The sequence below is a fragment of the Rhamphochromis longiceps genome, linkage group LG16 (assembly GCF_057381845.1).
Source record: "Rhamphochromis longiceps isolate RC_006_pf linkage group LG16, R_longiceps_female_GT1.1, whole genome shotgun sequence".
Classification (NCBI taxonomy): Eukaryota; Metazoa; Chordata; class Actinopteri; order Cichliformes; family Cichlidae; genus Rhamphochromis; species Rhamphochromis longiceps.
The window spans coordinates 23,676,982-23,697,717 of record NC_140572.1 but is presented as its reverse complement, the minus strand read 5'-3'; the positions used below and the strand labels follow the sequence as shown (position 1 = coordinate 23,697,717).

General features: G+C 40.4%; 1 protein-coding gene across 1 annotated transcript in view; it reads left to right on the top strand.

The window, feature by feature from the left end:
• The first annotated feature begins 1,298 nt into the window (after window positions 1-1,298).
• The window catches only part of myo3b (myosin IIIB), a 70,536-nt gene continuing 51,098 nt past the window's right edge, over window positions 1,299-20,736 (top strand). Inside the window, exons 1-7 of the mRNA XM_085384578.1 lie at window positions 1,299-1,325; window positions 6,677-6,860; window positions 9,146-9,280; window positions 11,080-11,184; window positions 11,465-11,564; window positions 12,125-12,201; window positions 12,836-12,981. Of these exons, the coding sequence (XP_085240704.1) occupies window positions 1,318-1,325; window positions 6,677-6,860; window positions 9,146-9,280; window positions 11,080-11,184; window positions 11,465-11,564; window positions 12,125-12,201; window positions 12,836-12,981 (755 nt within the window). The 5' untranslated portion in view covers window positions 1,299-1,317. The remainder of the gene's footprint in view (window positions 1,326-6,676; window positions 6,861-9,145; window positions 9,281-11,079; window positions 11,185-11,464; window positions 11,565-12,124; window positions 12,202-12,835; window positions 12,982-20,736) is intronic.

Below are 20,736 nucleotides of genomic sequence, written 5' to 3'. Positions count from 1 at the left end.
TTGGGACATTTAATGCAAAATGTAACATATGTGAATAAAATATAAACACAGTGATTTTGTGTCTTTTTTCATTTTTTATGATCATTTTGAACATGACAGTAATTTCTCTGTACTGGATCTCAATCCAATTTATCTCCTTTGGGATGTGGTGGGACAGGAGATTAATATTTTTCTTTCATTTATCTAATCTTGGCTTACTTCAGTCTCTTTTCACTATTGTGACTTGTAGAGGTAATGCAAATGTTATGACACGTACACCTCTGAGCCTGAACAGCAAATTCTGGAGATACTCATTCAGACTTTACTGTATTATTCCTGCTGTGAGAGGATGCTGCCATCCTTCTCTGGGGGTAGACTGGTCTGCAACAATGTTTAGCTAACATTCCCACAGGAAGATTACATTGAAAAGAAATGATATTATTTACTGTGCTGAGTGAAGAAGTGGTGACTAGTCATTGTTCAACTCATAATGAAAACTGCAGGTCTCTGGGCCATTGGTGCTCAAATCCGAGGAGGTAGAGACAGACAGATCTGGTCAGGTTTTCAACAAAGACGAGAATAGAGGTGCTGCAAAAAAAAGTTGAATATATTTTAAAATCCAGTACTCAACCATTATCATTATAAAAAAGAAAAACTACAACACAATTGCAAACAAGTAGCCGTCTGTGCTGGTTTCTCCTTGCACTGCTCCATCTAGTCTCTGGCCCAGTGCTCTGAAAAAGGTTTCACTGCCATGTGACTGAGCAGGATAATTGGTGTGAGGCCCTCTGGGTAAAGACCAATGGTCACACAAAGGCTTTGGTTGCTACCAATTAGGCCAAAAAGAAGTAAGAAAAAAAAAAAAAGAAGTAATCTGCACAGGCTGGGAGTTTTTATGAAGGACACAGCTGAGACCGTGTCACCAGTGTCAGGCTGGGAGATGCTGCTGTTACAGGCCGTCCTCCGGGGGGCCATCACTCGACATCTCCTTCTTTTCCCCCCACGCAGGTAAGTAAAACGCTGCTCTCCACAGCATGAATATACTGTTCAAGGTTACATCAGGTGATACTGGTCAGCCAGTTAACCGTTTCCGGTCTGCAGGACAACATGCTCAGGTGTCCATACTGTTAATAATTAAAGTCTTTGCTGAATAAACAGGGAAATTACTTCGCATATGTTGCTATGGACGGTAAGATGGGTCTAAAGAGTTGATTCAGACAGTGTGCTTTAGGCCTTTATTAAACTCACACGGAGATGGAGATTCAGCTGTGCAGTGATGCTCTGTCTTAAACAGGTTCCTGTTTTGCAGATGACAGAGATGGAAATACTGAGGCGACAATGTTGAGGTAGGTACGAGACTCCTCATCTGTAGCGCTAAAAAAAAAAAAAAAAAATGTACAGCCCTAAATCTTAAACCTAAATATCTTTAATCACTGTGTCAGTTTGGTTTTTACTTTACTCTGTGAAATACTGTAAACCAGCAATCATTCAGGGAAGAAACCAGAAGTTACATGAAAAAAAGTTAAATAGGCTACATTATGATAGTTATGCAAAAATCCCAATATATACAACACTTTTTGTGTTTTACACTTACTTTAGCTTAAAATGCTCCTTTTTCTTTTCTTTTCTCTTTGTCTCTGTTCATTACCACAGTGGGTTTAAAGCAGAACAATAAAGATGTGAAATGTACACTTCCATCTTTAGTACAGAAGCTTCATCACACTCTGAATTTCCTTCTTTTATAGGCTTTGCCAGACCTATACCACCTTCAGTTTTGTCTTTACTTGGTGAAAGACATGGTCAGGTGACTGACTCTGATGTTTAAGAGTATTCTCTTTATTGGCATTAAGAAGCATTGGGCTTCAGCAGGAAGTATAACTCCATGCATTTAAGAAGATGTCCTGCTTCTGGTCAATAAACAGCAGTGACCCAGTTCCGTTGGCAGTCAAACAGGCCCATGTTGTCACACCACCTCTGTGTTTTCAAGGGGTCTGTTTTGCCTCAGAACTGCTGTTGATTTGGTTAGATGCTGTGAAGTGGTTTTCCAAGTAAAAGATTCTGTAATCACCCTCTTTACTGCATTGTTGATTTGGCCACTTCGGAAGCTTCCTGTCTCTCTGATAGGTCAGTTTGGTATTTTTCTGCCTTATGGTAGCCTTCTTTAGCCTTCTTTACTTGGTCTGATGACTCTTTGTGCCTCTATGTTATGAATTCTCATTCTCAACAGCTGCCGAACTTAAACAACTGGAATCAACTCCAGACTTTATATGCCAATAATGTGGAAACAGACCACACATGGCTCAAAGCTGCATGTAAACTGTGTAAAAAATGAACAGACCTTATAAAAAAAGGTTTTAAACCTGTTTCTTAAACCCCTTGAGTTAAAGTTTAAAGTGTACAATTAAATCACTTGCTGATTACATCAGGTGTTGGTGTCCATACACGACACTGTGTGAAACACTTAAAGACCTGACTTCAGGTAACACATTATTAGAGTAACACTAAAGAAAAAAGCACTGGGTCACCTACACATTACATTAACAGGAGCTGCCTGGCCATGGAAACCCCGGCCATGAAGCTCCCAGCACACAGTTTTGGTGCTGATGTTAATGCCAAATGAGGTACAGAGCTATGGACTTATCAGAGCATCGGCAGCTTTTACATGCTATCCGCCTCACTCGACTCCAGTCTGTAAACTTTACGTGGTTTGCTTGTCATGCCTAAATGTTTTCCACTTTACAGTAATACCGCTTACAATAGATCAATTGATTATCCTGAAGGGAAGAAAATTTCACAAACTGCCTGATGACTGACCAAAACAAATGTAAGACCAAAAAATTGCTTCCCTTGCGTTCAAACAGTAGCACAGCCATACTCACATCCATCACAGTGGCACAGCTGTGGTGTTTGTGATGATATGGCTGAGGTTAATTTATAATTAATTATAAATAATAAATTATAATTCATTTAAGACTGATTACTTAGATGGTGATGGTGCCTTTTTGTTATTACAGTTGATGCTTTGTGTATCCAAAGATGTCAATCAGGGATCATTAATCATGCAGGTGCACCGCTAAGATTAAAGATGTTAATGTTTAAAATAAATGCATTTGTGTCTGCTTGTGTGAGGCTTTGGCCTTCCAGGGTGAGAACAAGGGCGAAATGCTTCAGGCCTGACTCATAGCTAGTGGAGGTTTACCGTAAAGCCTCTTCATATCCCCTTAAAAGGGATTATTGGTTTTTTCCCCTCTCCATAGACTTACCAAAGGGGTTTACCCAGCGGACTTCCCATAAGGCTCTGCCACAGAGGGTGGAATTGTGCGAGTTTGATGGAAGCAGAAAATTAGATTACTGCCTTTCACTCTGTACTGTTTCTGGTGACAAAGATGTGCTGCAGCCGGTCACGTCATGTGCAGCTGTTACCGCCTCAGACCTACACTTAGCATTATGTAGATGCACAGAAAATGTGCCCGATGAGCAAAGGCAGAGCAGGGTAGTTTTTCCAAATATAATCACCGTGTTACTATGCACATATTCCTGTTTTGTAACTGAAAATACCATGTACCACTGTGTATCAGACACAGCATCCCTTTTTTAGCTGTGCTGACAAGAATGGTAAACAAAGGGTAACCTGAGCACTGCAATCGAAGAGCAGCGGTGTCCTGTTCTTAAGCGCTATTTCACTGTATCTCCTGCCCATTTAAAGAAATTCTCGTTGCCTTCTTGCAGTAAAAAAGAGCTTGAACAAGTCTTTATTGATCAGATTTGGTTCTCATTTATGTATTTACATTGTTTATTTATTAAGTAGGCATCGAGCGGTTTAACACAGTTCCAGTACAGAGCATAAAACTGATGCTGAGCTGAAAAGAGACATTTTATAGCTGATGCTATTTTTAACCTTAGTTGGCTTCCACAAATACATTGTATAATTTAAATGCTTTAATGGTCACTATTATGCCGATAATCACTTAGCAAACATGTCAAGTGGAATGCAAGAAAAAAAAAAATCAATAAATTGATCTTGTTCTCTTTCAGCATCTGTTTTTTTTTCTTCTCTTAGATGCTATAAAACTTTGCTCAGTCTATTTTGTGATCCCTCGTCATAGATTGTACCTGTCTACAAATTATAGTCAGAAAAGTTTTATTCAAGAAATATAATACCAGTAATTGTGTAGGAGATTAAATGAAGGCATGGTTGTTTGGAGCGGCTGTTTCAGCTCCAAGTACACGCGTGGAGAGAACCTTTTGTGTCTAAAAATGTTTTTAATTTGCACAAAAAACTGAAGAAACATGCTCTCTATGTTTTTAATTAGTTTGTTAAAAAATAATAGTCATATTGTGTTTTTCCCCCCCTTATTTGCTACTGCTGTAGTGATTAATCAAAATGTGACAAATGCCCATATTTGGGAAAACGTTCAAAATGAGGAACGGTATAAAAATGTTAGAAACTTTGTCATATTGCTTTAAGGTTTATAAGGCTGTAGAGCATCAGAAGCTGTCTGAACGAGTGAAGCAGCAGCAGCTCGGTGTGTAAAGGACATTATGAGCTGAGTGAAGATAGGCAGAAACCATGTGACTTAGAAACTGTCACGGACTTCCTGGTTACTGGGCTGCAACAGGGGATGCTTCATATCAGCCACCATTATGAGTGGCTACATCTGCCACCTGAATATTTAACAGCACTGTGCATCAGGTTGCAGATTACTAGTGAATTATTAATCCCTATAGATTGGCATGAACTAGCCTGGAGTGTTTTGTGGTGAGGCAGTGGCAAGCACGTTCACAGTAGCAGGTATGTCTCACTTACAGCTTTATCATCTGCACTTTATTAATTTTAAATGAGTTATGAATAGATTTAAGCGAGTGAGCTAACATGTGGTATGTTTTTGATGGATTCTTTTCAAAAGGTAGGTTTTGGGGAGGGTTTGTTGCTCAAATTGGGTGAGATCAAAGTTCTTGTGCTTCTTGTAAAGTTCTAAAAATCTAATATTTACACATTAATCACTAAATTAATTGTACATTTAACAATAATCTGCATACAGGCTAGTTGGAGGAAAACGTTGCAGATATCTCAGAGAAAAGCTACTGTAGAGAAATATGAGCTGTCTGTTATAGAAAAAAATAGAAGGTGTGGTGGCAACAAGTGGCAGGTGATGTTACAGTACTTACAGAACTTGCAGTAGACATCCTTAAAGAAAAAATATATTATTAAATCTCTATTATTAAAACTGAATGACTGTAATTAGTCTTTACTGCTACTTATGTAAATTCCAACAGTGTGTGCTCCACTTATGTGGGCAAACTAACTTTCTATGTGATGAGATAAAAACATTACAGCTCATGGGGGGAAAACTCTCCACTTTGATGGTTTTGCAAAGAGATGTTGATTGATGGGTAAGACAACATATTTGTTTATAAATAGTAATATATAAGTGATCTGGTATATTTGTATTTAAATGTGTGATGTGAAAAAACTCATAATTACAGCAGGCACTTTGGCTTTTTCTGCGATCACATGCAGCTCCTTGAAGGACACTCTGAAGGGTGTCACTCTGTGCTGCATGTCTGTGCGTCTCTGCAGAATCGTGGTATATCCATCTAATATCAGTTAGCATGCCATTGCTCACGGTGCATGCACAACATTTCATAAATCTGTCCTCATGTGTGAGTTGCTGCGCCCCTGAGGGTTAAACATCATTCACTGTTTTTCCCATCAGTATGCGAACTTCCCCAGCCTTTCTCAGGGTCAACCTCCGTGATGCATAACACATTTATGACAAAAGGAGCATTCGTGGGATTGCACACAAACATCCCTCTCCATCACGCTTATCTGGATTATGTGTCGTTTTGTAAAAATAAGATTCATGCATCCCGACGTGGCTGTATCACTTGCTGATCCATCATGTTATTTGTTCTCAGCTGTTTTGACACTTAATCCTTTGCATCATTGGCCATATATGTTGTATTTTGCCACAGAAGCATCACATGTTGACTACAAGGATGATTTACATTGGTGTTTTCCATTCCCGTTGGTCATTAGTGCTGAAGACGTGCAAACGCTTTATAGTTTTATACAACAGTTTATTTGGAGGTGTGGCAATGCTTCAGTGTTCACTCAGGACAGCGCTTCTCAAGATAATCTCTGACCAATCCGATTGATCTTTAGAAGATTGCACTTCTTAGTGTGCAGTGACAAGGTCCCTGTGGAGAGGGCTAATTCAGTAGCTGTGGGAAATGCCACTTGTTGCCTGTCCTCCCATGGAGGCCATTCCTGTTGCTACTGGTGTTGTTATATTATGATCGCCAGAGAGTCTTTGGTTGTAATTCTTCTCAGCCCAGATGAGTCAGGAGAAAATAACACTTGCCATGTAAGTAGAGTGTTGTCCTCTCCATCCATATCTGTGGACTTATTTTGCTTTGATTTGTCCAGGTCGATGCAGTCATTGGTTTTAGCTGAACAAAAATGCCTCAGGGAATAAATGTACTCTGTGTGCTTTACCTGCACAGTTTATAGGTTTTAATTACTTGCTGCTCTGTCACGGTAAGGTTCAACTGTTATTCACAACAAGCATCCTTTCTGCAAGACGAAGTAGTGAAGGTTTTAAGGGAATTAACATTTCCATTTGTTTCTGTAAACTTTGCAAATTATTCAAGATTTATTTTTTTAAATCTTGGTATGACTGTTTTTATTGTCCAGGAGATCACTATATGGACTGTACCCCTACAAGTCCAGCATGCTTGGACTGGAGACTCTGGGCGATCCATCAGGTGACTGGGATATAGTGGAAACCATTGGCAAAGGAACTTATGGAAAAGTCTACAGAGTGACCAACAAAAAAGATGGGAGTCAGGCAGCTGTGAAAGTGCTGGACCCGATTAATGTAAGTCTGATTAAAGTGTGTTTACTGCTGGACCCGGCTTCTTGTTGACTGTTTTCAATCTCACAGAACTGGTTAGGGTTTAGATGCAGTATCTGTTCAGGCTATTTTTGCAGAATAGTAATGATGTGTATGTATGATGTCAGAAAGTTTGAGGTGTATGAGTTTATGCTGATGCTGTTTGGCAGCGAAGTAATGGCGATCTTAAGGTGTTTTGTTGTGGGAGTAGATCTAGCTCTGGATGAGCACCCATTAGCTCAGTGGTTCCCAGCTTATTTGGTTTATAGCACCCTGAAATGACACTATTTGATTTAACCAAGACAGCAGGCAGAAAGAACAAATGAATGTTTGCAAATGCAGAAGAAATCTGTTGAACAACTCCTCACCTGACTGCCATGACCTTTGTGATTATGCGATTATGAGAGGAATATGCTTTGTAGATTTGAGCTTTTGCTGTTTGCCCTTCCTGGTGCTACCCCCAAGCGATTTGTGTTTCCTCTTGGTCTTGAACCAGGGATCATTTGCATGTTAGGTGAATGTGTAAACCACTACCTACACATGCAGTTAAGACCATGGAAAATTCAAATACCTGAATTTCACTAAACTTGGTGCACAGACTTCTTGGATATGAAGATAACATATAAACTGCACAGCAGTTATTCGTCAGATAATTGCATTTCAATAAGAGAGAGATCATTTGGAAAAATAAATTATTTATTCAAAGACAGAATTTGAATAAAAGCTATTTGGTGATCAGACTCAGATGAACCATTCCAGCAGAGCGGACACCCATCAGTGATAGAAACTGAAGATGAAGATGACAGGTTAGATGGGGCTCCGAGAGACTGGGGTAAAAAAATAATTATAGTTGAGGTCTAACCGACCACCTGTTTAGATACCCACATGTTGCTCAAAGGAACCACACGTGACTTTAAGTCTTAATACAAGTAAAGCATCTGAGTTATAGAAGAATGTATCCCCATGGAGTTGTCACAAAAGGGAGAATTGGAGACAAATCCTTTTTCTTTTTGAAATGTCACTGTCAGCCTCCTAGATTCACTTGCATGGCAGTGGACCGTGCTGTTAATTGAATCTGAGGGCTTTGACCCACATGTTGGGAACCACTGATTTAGATTAGGGCATGCTAATGTAACGTGTAAATACAGCCAGTTCTGCCAGGTGTTATCTCATAGCTAAACAAAAGCATAACTAAACCTGCCTAAAACTCCTAAGAGGTTTAATTACTCTGCAAATCCATTTTTAAACACTTTATTTAGTTGAACCTGCACCTTTTTTATTGTTTGTTACCTTCTATGGCCTTTTTTGGCTCTTTGTACATCACTCACAAGCCTATCCTGTAGAAGTAAAACTTAGCTTAAAGATGTAATTTAACTGCTGGCTTTATGCACATTAAACCTCCAGGTTTTCCCGATGAATGATATGATATCTGACATTGCATGTATGGCTCACTGTAACCTTTTATTATATAGTGTTGGTGAGGAGGTTTCTACCTTGCAGGACCTCATAATACTGCGACAGAAAACTAAAACCACTGTGTTTTTCTTTGTAACCAACTTGTCTCAGCATTCGAACCATTCAAACAGAGTAAGTTGCCGGTACTTTTCCCCCTCTCCATCTTGATGCAGTCGTACTTGCACTTGCTCCTGTGATATATATCAATGTCTCCCCTTTTCATTTATTTCCTGTCGTGCTAAATTTAACGTGCTCTTACCAGAAACTGTAGCTCCTGCATCGCCTGTATCCTCTCTGTATAACCGTCCATTTGTTTGCGTGATAAGGATACTGTAGACTCTGAATTGGCAGCATATTGTGGGAGTGTGACTCGGTCTGAGGCGAGCCTGTGATTGTGTCAGTGGAACAATCCCCATCCTGGCAGCGCTATCCACCATGATGCGCCCCTGATGGCCATGAAGATGAAGCTGCCTCCTCTCCCATCCCTCTCCCTGATTAGACTGCTGACACTATCACTCAGACATCCAGGAAGAGAAATTCTGCCTCTCTGACTGTTGATCTTCCCTCCCACTGAGATTTACTTTGATAGAAAAGTGCTTCCAGAAATAGTTCAGCACAGCGGCCCATCCCTTCCTTATTTACTGAGTTTATAACCCCAATTTTAGGTTTCTTATTATAGTAGCCTAGTTCACTAAAAATGAAACGCAGCCTGAAATATTGAAGCACAAATACACCTTTTATAACACATCACAGTGTTGGTTTATCTCTTTCCTTGCTGTACTTAAACACTGCTTGTTTGCTGATGCTGTTTAAAGGATGTGGATGAGGAGATTGAGGCAGAATACAACATACTGAGGTCCCTGCCCAACCATCCTAACGTGGTGAAGTTTTATGGCATGTTTCATAAGTCCGACAAATTAACTGGCGGACAGCTCTGGCTGATACTGGAGGTGAGCACTTTATTATGTATATTTGTATAACACGTGTTACACTTTTCATACTTTATGAAGGGCTTATTGTCAGTTCTCATTAATGCAACTGTGGTTGGGAAAATTATTGCGACCATGTTCTATAAACTGGCAATCTGAAGAAACTGAAGACAGGGACCAGGTCTGCCACAGCACACAGTTAGTTGCTGTCTTCAAAGTGACGTTGGTGTTTCAAGACAGCCATTAAAACAGTCACTCTGTCAGTCTGTTATCAGTATGTGATCTCATTGGCCCTGACAGGCTAAGATTAAATGTAATGTGTTGGCACTTATTTAGAAACTGGCTGACTGCAGTCTTTCTGAGTCAGACTGCGATTGTTAGGAAATAGGTTGCCTCCCGTCGAGCAACTTGTGCAATCGCTTTGTGATCAACAGCTAGTCTCCTTGCAGTCTGTTGCTTATAGCAAACAAATTCAGTGCAATCACCAAATTTTTCATAGTTGCAAGGAGGTTGCTGTCTAGTTTTTACTCTAGTGTGATTGAGCCATAAGAGTTAGATCCTTATGTTTGTAGGTTAAATATGAATCTACACCATAGCCAGTTAGCTTAGCATAACAAAAGAAACAGCTAGCCTGGCTCTGTCTGAAGCTGTCTAAATCTGGCTCTCAGCCCCTTTAAAACTCGGTAAAGATGATATTCTGTCACTATCATTTAAATCCCTGCAAACAACAGTGTAGAAAGAAACAACACATTTTGGTTTTATTACCAGGTTTATACCACTTGGAAGCTTTTGCTAATGCTTTATGTCTGCTTTGGCTCAGTGGGAAATGGGCCATTTGTGTGTCAGGTGTACTCTTCAGTTCGGCCATAATAATGGTGGATAAAGCTGTCATTTACCTCAAAGACCACCCATGTCTCTGACAGTCAACAAAACGGCAGAAAGGAAGAAGCGTGCTAGTCAATAATAGCATTACAAGTTTCAGAAACAAAGAAATTGAGAGAAAAACACGTTATTAGGCCTGAGGGATACACAGTGTGAGGTTGGTGGGAAATGCCAGGGTTATTCCAAGCTTCAAATTAACCATGCGTGTATGCACAGTTAGTGCAATGATTGTGATACCAAACAATCTGTTACCTGGAGTGTCTTTTTCCTGTATTTCGTCACAATTTCATAATCAAATGGCTCAAGTAAATAAAACCCCTATTTAAAAAATGAAGTTTAAAACTCTTAAATCCTTTTTCACATAGACCGGTGACAAATTAAAGGAAAAACATTAATCCACTGTGGCTCACAGTCTGAGAAACCTGGGAATTAGTTATGCCAGCAGAGACATTTTGCTGGGATAGCTTTTGCCTTTAGTCAGAAGGTCAGTGCAAATCAATATAAAGTGTTCTGAGTTATCAGCTTTACAGCTTTTCAGGATCAGGATCACAGTGACTGGTTTGATTAGAAGTCACCAGTTCTTAACCTGTTTGAATGCTCTGAGACGTTTTGGAGTGATGTGTTAGGTTAGCTGATTCACAGACATGAAGAATCTTTGCATATTGAAGCTGCTCTCTGACCAAGTACTGACCAAACACAATAACACCATACTGAGACACTTTATGTTGGTTTACCCTTTAATTTGTCGCTCTTCTGTATATAAGAAAGCATTGATCTGGGTCTCAGTTAGCCAGGAAACACCACCTACACGAATGTCAATGCTATTGTGCTGCTCTGCTTTCTCTAACTTGTGTGTGTGGGCTAGCTCTTTCCATGAATCATAATCTGGAGTGGTGAGTGATGGACGAGTCACTGGAGTTTCTCTGTCTCCCTCCCAGCTGTGCAACGGCGGCTCTGTCACAGAACTCATCAAAGGCCTGCTGATGCGTGGCCAGCGTCTGCAGGAGCCTGTTATCGCATACATCTTATGCAGTGCCCTCTTGGTAAGATGGCCCTCTGCAAAGCTGCAAATGCAGGGGGAGGAGGTGGGACACCAACATGCAGAGAGCTGGCTGAGGATTTATTTTCAGCTGGGGAAGTGTGACAAGCAGTTATGAATGTCTCTCCTTACGAACAGCTGTGGGAGTTCTTTTATGTAGTTTGTACAGCTCAACTTTTAATGCATCATATGCAGATTTATTTATTTTTTTACGCAAATGACTAATTGTGTGTCGTGATTCATGCTCAGCAGCACCTTGCATTATCTGTCCTCTAATTTAAAAGGGTCTCCAGCATTTGCACAACAACCGGATTATCCATCGTGACGTCAAAGGCAACAACATCCTCCTGACAACTGAGGGAGGAGTCAAACTGGTTGACTTTGGTAATGATCTTTGAAAGAGGCAATTTAGCCGCTCCAATCTTTTCTCTGAAGTGCGCTGTTATAGATAAATGACTCTTTTTTTTGTGAGTGATCTTTTGGAAGTGTCAGCAACATTGTTTGTGAAGGCAAACACAAGCGCAGGATAAATCATTTAACCCACACTTTAGTCCCATGCTCACCATAACGTCTTTTAATTCATGGACCGTAGCCTTAGCCCGAAGCTATTATTGCTCATTTAAATTGCATTATTTGATCCTTTGCATATTAAAAGAAAGCTGCTATGGCAAATGACTTTGAGTCGCCCCCAGGCATGTTTATGTCCCCTGTGTCATGGAGATGAAGTGGACTCACGCTGATAAAAATCTGTCCTACATAATTTGAAATGATTATAGCCCATTATTATTGCTGCTTGGCAGGTTGCCACACTAAATTATATGCCAGGATTTATTGATTAGTTCAAACATTTACTGTCTGCTGTAATTTATCCCAAGAAATATTCACGCTAATGAAGTAAGATCGAATTTTGCGATTCTTTTTCCATTTCCATTTTTTTTTGGTAGGTGTTTCAGCTCAACTGACGAGCGCACGACTGCGGAGGAACACGTCAGTCGGGACACCGTTTTGGATGGCTCCTGAGGTCAGAGTCTAAGGGCTGCACACGCATGTTCATGTCTGGTAATGCAGCAGTAAAACATGCACACGTGTTTTAGTGGCTAATGGATTCTTTTTATATACATGTACAGTGTGATGTAGCTGTTAAACAGAGCGCCTCAGTTATTTCCGTGTGACTCTCCCTCCCATGTGTCATTGTGTATTCCTCTCCACGGGTGCAGCTCTTGAGGTCGCCTCAAGGTTAATAGCTGGGAGTCTGTGGCCCCTCGGCTTACTCTTTTGGCAGAAATGAGGTGCGGTGATTGAGCTGGTAGGGAGGGACCTCGGGGGCAATTAGAATAAACTCAGCTGTAAAATGTAGTGCCAGTTATAATTATTGACTGTGGCAAAGAGAAGCTCGTACCCGGAGCTACTGCACTGACCTGCCTTTCAGTGCTTGTTTTTAAATGGGCTGTGAATGAGCTTGGCTGACTGTTTTTGGCATTAAGAGGATTTTTTCAGGTTCACAATGCTTTTTTTTTTTTTTTTTTAAAGTAATTTTCTTTGAATCATTAATCTGAATTTAATACCCTAAAAATCAAACAAAATTAATCTCACCCCTCTTAAACGGACTTTCCACTCGGTGACTGTCTAAAATGGACCCTGTGAATTGTTTCCAGGTCATAGCCTGTGAACAGCAGTACGACTACTCCTATGATGCCCGCTGCGATGTGTGGTCTCTCGGCATCACAGCCATCGAGCTGGCAGACGGAGATCCCCCTCTGGCTGAGATGCATCCAGTAAAAGCCCTTTTCAAGATCCCACGGTGAGTCCAGTAGAGGGCGCTCCTGCCACACAGCTGGAGGCAGCTGCCACAGGGACATAAAAAAAACCCCTTTCCTTACTGTCAGGAGGAAAATTCTGAACTGAAATTTATGATCAAATGGATAAAAGGTAAAAATCACTGCGGCTTCTCTGACAACTGATTTTGTGCTGAATTTAGAAAATAAAAAGCTGAATCGGTAGGCTCTGCTTCACTCTCCCAGTTGCCGCTGCATTTTCGTCTTTGCTATCTGAAAGGACGCATCTGCTGAATAATCAGTGTTTAAAATCTCCATCATCAGAAACGTAGAAGTGTTTGGCCTTAAAATTAATGCAGTGATTGAATCTGTAAAAATATTCACTGCTGGAAACCGTGTGTGTCTGATGATCATCTGAGAGCTTAGTGGCTACACGCAGTTGACCTTTTGTTATCAGTACAATCGCGCAATTATCTCTCAGTTAGGTAGAGATATGCCCCTTCTGATTGCAATTTGCATTGGTGATTAGCTCCATTCACATTGAGATGAGGCTGTCACCTCCTCCCAGTCACAATATTATCTCCTCCCTGCCAAGACTCGGGAGCAGGCCTTGTGTAGCAGGAATTATGGGAGCTAACGCAGCATTTCATCAGCACCAAATTTTAACCAGAATGTAAAATAATTATACGAGAAATTACAGCTGATGGCAGAGCGCATGGGTGAAGATTTTGTCAGGCTTTGACTCTGTAACACATTTGTAACTCTTTTTCTCGCTTCGGGATCGAGTTTGGAGGATTCATCATTCATGTCTTTATGTTTTGCACGGAAATAAATGCAATTATTTATTGAAATGTGCAAAAAATAAGTAAGGCAAAAACAGAGTTTGTACAATTCCAAGTTTGATTGTCAACACTTGGTATGATTGCATTTTCTTAGAGCAGTCTTCAGGAATAGTTTTCCAGGCTTCTTGAATGATATTCAAAGCTCTTCTTTGGATGTCAGCTGCCTTTTGCTTCAATAATGTTGAGGTTTGGGCTCTGAGGAGGCCAATCCATGACTGATAGTGTCCCACTGTGTGCTTTTCTATTAATGTTTGCTTCTACTGCACTGGCAGTGTGTTTGGGATCATTGTCAGGCTGAAAAATAAATCCGTTGCAAATCATAAACCAGTCTCCGTGATGTTTTACAGACGGCTGTAGACACTCACTGTTGTACCTCTCACCTATACATACATATAGATGAGAATTTGAGACAGAAATGTCAAATTCTTCCCTATTTTTTAAAGACACGACTTTCAGATGCTGTTCATCTGCTGTAGATGTTTTTTAGGCCTGCCATTTCGTCTTTTATCCCTCAGTTTCCTAATATTTGTAAGGACACACTGCACAACATGCTGTTATACATTTTAGGATAATGTCTCTTTGGGAATCACCTCGATAGTGCAAAAACTTTATTTTGGGCCTGTCAAACTGTGCCATCTTTGGCATATTTTGTCAATTCAGCTAAAGACATGGAAACAAAATATGTGTTTTTGTGACAGGCTGCTGGTAAAGGGCCTAAAGATGCACTTTAAAATGTTATGTGTAGATGCGACACTGGTTCATCCCTTGAGTTAAGCGCCTTTCAGATGCATGTATGATTCAGAGGTCAGTGTTAAGTAGCTTAGCAAAAAAAATCCCAAAAGTCCTCTAAAAAATGATGAGGTACCACAACTGAACTGGACTGAAAATGAATATAAAAGCACCCAGTGTCCAAAGAAACGTTTTAAAGACCTTCACAAAGCCGGGACTGTTAGTCAAGACCACAAAAATTAAAAGAAAGTCTGGCTTCTTGGAGGCAAAATATAAAGAAACAAGTTGCAGTCATACTTCCCTATTAATCACCAGCCATAATATTAGACATTTCCATTTCACCAGACAGTTTTCAATCATTCCTTGAGGTTTCTTTGACCTTTCGCCCTTTATGAATAACTCTGATGATGATAGAATTGGAAACAAATACTTCAGTGACATTTCGTCATCTTTTTTCCAATCAAAATGTGTATTTTAGCTTTTTAGTGTAAAACGGGACCTTAAAGGTTTAGAAGTTGTTATAAATCACCATGAATGTGTCGAACCATGAAATGATTCTGTTAACATGTCATTTATCTTAAATATGTTTTCCCCCATTGCTGCAGCGGCGCAGGCAAAATCATGAGAAAAACCTTTTATGACTTTGTGAATAAGGAAATGAGTTTCACCTTTGGGTCTTCGGTGGCAGTGAGAGTGATTCATGAGGAAATCCAAGAGATTCATCGTCACAGGTTTCGATCAATCCACAAATTTTTTTTCCTTCTCAATTTAATACATCACAAACTATTACTAGCCCCTGGAGGATCTTAGAAAAATGCATACGCTATCGGACCTAGAGCCACAAATCGACCACGCCCAAAAAGTGCTATAAAAAATTTATATATTAATATTTTATTCCACTTTAAATTAGCCAATCTTTTAAAACTACTTCTCCCTGAACTATCCATGTAAAGTTTTAATTATATTTCGGGGGTTTTAACCCTTTTAATCGCAGTTTAATTACATGTGCGCACCGTTTTTTTTAGCCCCCCGAAACAAAACGAAATATTTAAAAAAAAAAAAAACATTTGAAGTAATATTTGATTGTTATTATAATTAGGCCTTTAGATGGACTAAAGATTGGCACCAACCTTCATTTCGATCGCCTTTTATTTTTTTTTTCCGGACCAGAAAATGGTCTCCAGGCGGCAAATGCTCCTCCTCTAGGCCGGAATCGGTGCATGCTCCCGGGTTGACTCGCGACGATGACCGGGGCATGTTGCGTCGGACCCCTTTTTCCAACACACACATCCGGTACCACGTCACAACAAATACGTCATTTCCTGTTGATTAAAAAAAAAAAAAAAATCCAACCTCAAACGGTCCTGGGGCCGAAAATTGTCCCGCCCGATCAGCGGGCGAAGCCGCTGCAGCACGCCGGAAATGACGCTTCATTCCCCGCAGGTCTCTTTAAGCAGCCCGCTGTTTTCCAGCCCCGGGTCAAATGTGGAGCAAGGGCGCCACCCGGTGGACAAATAAAAAAATTACAACTCTAAGGCCAGTACTGCAAGCGGAAGCGGAAGCATTACCGATCACGATCGATTTGACCGTAATTTTTTTGCCGTGAAAAATAGCGTTTATAATGGGTTTCAATGGGGCACAAATCGACCACTAGGTCCGATAGCGTAAGTTTATCGATAGCTTAGCCACTGAAGCTAATTTCCGGAAGTCATACTGAAATTTTAACAGTAAATGTGACCGAACTTTTTTTTGCAGACTTTCGCTATATTCCATTCAACACTGTGCAAATGGCAGGTAATCAAAATTTGAAAATAGCCACAAATCGACCCAAGACCCTCTTAAAGGAGCCTCTACCTGGAGTATTGTCCTTGAGTGGTGCATGTTTTATGAAACCTGTGTAAGCGCTAAAACATGTAATGAGCATTTTCATCTCTCTGGTATTTTACAGTTGCACGTAGTAATGTGTTTCCAGGCTAAAGGTTTCACTGTCGGGTAGTTAATCTTTTCTGTATTATCCACTTAGTCATTCTTTCTCAGCTGAAACACATCCAGATAGTAAAAAGGAAGACAAATATGCACAGTTGTGGATCACATTCCTTGCTTTCCTATGCTGTTTGCTGGACAGTCTCTCGAGTCAAGCTGTGGATTTAATTGCCCATGTGTGGGGCCACTCCTGAGCCCAGCAGCAGATAGCCATTATGTCACCGCTTTGGCCGTGCTTTTGGTGGAAATGATTCTCATCCCAGCAGGCTACCATGGATGATAAGAGAAGCACTGACAGCTGTCAGAGAGGACACTGATGAGCTCGATGAATTAGGGGCACCTTGGTAAATGGTCTGTTTGTGCGACAGAAAAATCACACACTTGATGAGTTGTGACACCCTGTTGAAGCATGCATATGCTTGTTGCTTAATTTCTAAATTGAACCCAAGGTGTCCATGATGCTTTTTTAACTATTACCTGCTGTTTTGAGTGCGTATGACAGATGTATGATGATCATGGTGACCATGAATGAAGGTAATGGAGCATGTCAGAGGACAAAGCTGTAAAATCAACTGCAAAACTAATTATAGATACTCAAGACGAAGATGGTGTCTGATATTTAATATGCGGAAAGGTTAATTGCTTGAGCCAGTGCTCTCGTTGCCACACAGCCTCACAGTTTCCATGTAAAGTCAAACCAAAGTGTGTGTAAAATACTTTGTAAAACTTAGAGGCGGCTGGCAAAGATGTCCAAGGTTGTGTTTATTCAGCGTTACCCCTGTCGATATTAGCTACGTATTAGATAGTACATGTATGTGTCTGAGTAAGACCAGGACAAGCAGAATAAAAGTAAGTGATGGCTTGTCAGAGGCAACAAAGGCTAACACAATCATTCAGCTGAAGGAAAGATATCCAGACTTGTGTGCTGTTTTGTATTATAGTGTGTGCAGCAGAACAGATGTCAACAGAAGTGGTGTCCCCTATTGCTTTCAGGACACCATATTTTGAAGCCTTGGTGTCAGCGCTTTTTTCTGCCACCATGCTGGTCGTCTAAATATGGCAAACACTGCCGTATTTAGACCAGAGGATGGAGTGCTAATTCAGCAGCTGATGCTAGCAAGCTCGATCAAGAAGCTGCATTCATAAGCTGCGTGGGTGGAGCGCACAGAAACAGACACCTGCTAATAAAGCAGGATATTAATACTAGTATTACTATCGCTATTTTACTCACCAAAAGTGCAGCATAAACCTGGTTATTTGCCAAATATTAATTTAAAAAAACAAACTTTGAAAGCCACCACAGATAGAGACGAGAGGTCCACATGAGGAACTGGAACTGTTGTGGTTGGCGGCAGCAATAAGTTGAACTCAATATTAGTTTTATTTTTTTTTGTAAATGTTCAAGGGAGATGGAGGTTATTGTAGCTGTCATAGGGCAAGAGGTGGGGTACACTCTGGACAGGTTACCAGTATATCTATAAAAATGTGGACTAGGTAGAGTAAAACCCCAACAGCTAATTAATCAATATTCCCATTTTTTCCCATTTTAGCCTCAGCCTATCCAAGCATACATTTACCTGTGTGAACAAATCACTCTCTGTTGTGGTCCCTTTCACTGATTGCATGCTGCCATCTCCTCTGTAACCTCATGTACACAGATTAGTAGTTGGCATATGCCATGGACATAACAGCTCTCGTCCAGAGCCAAGGAGAAAAGTCAGAATTGCACACTTTGTTTATGGCCATGTTCACGAGTGTTATGGATCCCATCCCTGCTATATAGATTACTTCCTGGTTCCAGACTTATCCGAGTTTCATATTGTAATTTTTTTTGTAGCGATTTCTCCATTAAAGCCACTCTTTAAGCTTTAGCCTTGTCTCAAGAGTCATGCATTTGAGTCATGCATTCAGCCTGTCTCACAGCTACTCTTGACAGATTTCCCGCAATGTCCTCGATCCATCTTGTCACGGTTCACTGCTTCTTTTTTCTCAGAGAATATAAGGACGGCAGAGTCCACCAAACAATCTTTGAGAAATTCTCCATTAAAGAATAACTTATTGTTTTTTGCAGTATTATGGGAAATTGCTGAATTCTGGTCTTCTAGCACAGGAGTGTATGGGGATTGACTCGTGTTTGCAGCCTGCCTCGAGTGGCCATTGAAGGAACTGCAGCTTTGGCACTTTAGCTTGGCTTCATTTTTCAGTCCTGAAGGTTGCTGGTGGATATAGAAATGTTAGCATGTATGTGCCCTGTGCTGCAACCAGTGGTTAGAAATTAGTGAGGTTCCTTATTCCTCAAACTGTGCCCCAGTAGAAAAGGCCATTCTTCTGTAGAGACTAGGTCCTAAAGCTGCAACACAATCAAACCCAGAAATTTTGAAAGCTATAAAGGATTTTATTTTGTACAGCTTCCCTCTTTTGCAGGAGCAACAGTGTCTATAAAAATATGAACGCAGAGTGTTGTTTGTATAAAACAATGAAATAAAACAAAATGTCAAAATACAGATTATTCCTTCCCCTGAAATTAAAATAGCACAAGGGAGAAAATTGCTTACTCAATGGCTCGCTGTGCCTCTGGTTCACCAATTAGGATTCCTCATGAGTTATGCATTGAGCTGACCTCCTAAACGCCAAAACAGAGGCCAACAATTCTCCAATTTTTCCTAAAGTCTTTTCAAAATAAAAGCCGTCTAGGTTGTCAGACTGTCCAAGTGATTTGTACAAATTTCTACTGTATTATTTAAAAGGTCCAGACTTTGGCTGCCTCGTAGCTTGTTATGACAATGATCTGTGCCTAAGGCTGTTTTTAGGCTTTGTTTTAAATGCTATTTTTTTATTGCAATAACTGCTGATGAACATTTAACAGGTTATGGAGCTAAGACTGAGAGAAAACGCATCCATCCTTAGTTGCTTTCTTGGCTCAAAATCCCTCATCCACCAGCAAAAATGAAATATTTTTGTGGATGATCAGGGTTGGAAACCTGCCACATTTTCTGTCACAGATGAATGGCAGAAATAATGCTGAATTTTGAAACCGTGTACCCCACTGATGTTTTATCAAATCGCTCATTGTTACTGTAAAAAACCTGCCACATCGCCTTGATTTTTCTATATTGGCATTTTATGTAGGAAAATAAAGTCAGTGTAGTGAAGTAATTGTACACTTAATGTTCCAAATTTCCCATTATCTGACACTGACGATCCCTGACAGGAAATCACTGTCTGGTTGGATGACTTTCCAATCACGATTAAAGGCTTCTCATATCTCCACCTTTGATGCAGTTATCTTACCGTCTCTGTGTGCTGTCCTGGACTGGAGGCACTGGTGATGTAGCTACCAAGGACATGATAAATGTAGCTGTAGTTTCTCAGTGTTCATGCATGTATGCTCAAAGAAGTACTGGTGCTGTGGCGGCAGTGATGGATGAGCCAAAATTTTAAGTATGTGCTCCATTCGCTGACTAAGTCTTTATTTGGGGCCCTGGTACTCCTTCTCTGTTAAGCTTATATAAAGGCCACTGTGTCTCTGCTTAATGCAAGCTGGAGAATACAACAGCAGTGTGTAAGGTACTGAAACCTTAAGTGTGGCTTTAGTTGATTTGTGAAATTTAAAGGATGTCACTGCTTGTTTCAGATGCTGAAGAACGGTCAGGTTTTATAATGACGATGTTGACTGTAATCACACGTGCTGTTTGCAATGTCTGCATTGTGTGTCCAGGCTGGAGAATAGACTATGGAGAAGCTTAAAGTACTTCTTAAGTTTCTCCTTGAATATAAATTGTAATATTTTATGTCCTATGGTAAATACAGGACTTAAAAATTACACATATCTAGTATCATATTCAGACATTTTACTGACTTTATTTTTGTCTTGCTACAGCTGTCAGGGGTTGTTGACACCTCGATCCACAGTGACTCGAGCCTGACAGTACGAGCTCTGCCTGGTCCAAAATTTGAATAAGCCATTCTTGTTTACAACATTAGCTGGCAGTACTCGCAAAAACTGAAGGAAAAAATGCGGCCTGAGTTCACTAAGCACAATGAGTGCTCTTGACAGTGTTATCAGCAGTGCGCTGCTATATTGACTACGTAACGTATAAGCAGTATGGTACGACGTCAAGGCGAGAACGTGTCTTCGGGCTCATATTAGAGGTTGCATTGAGGCAGTCAGTTACTGGCTTTGATCTGCACTTTGGAAAGGATTGCCTGTCTGAATTCTTATCAAAG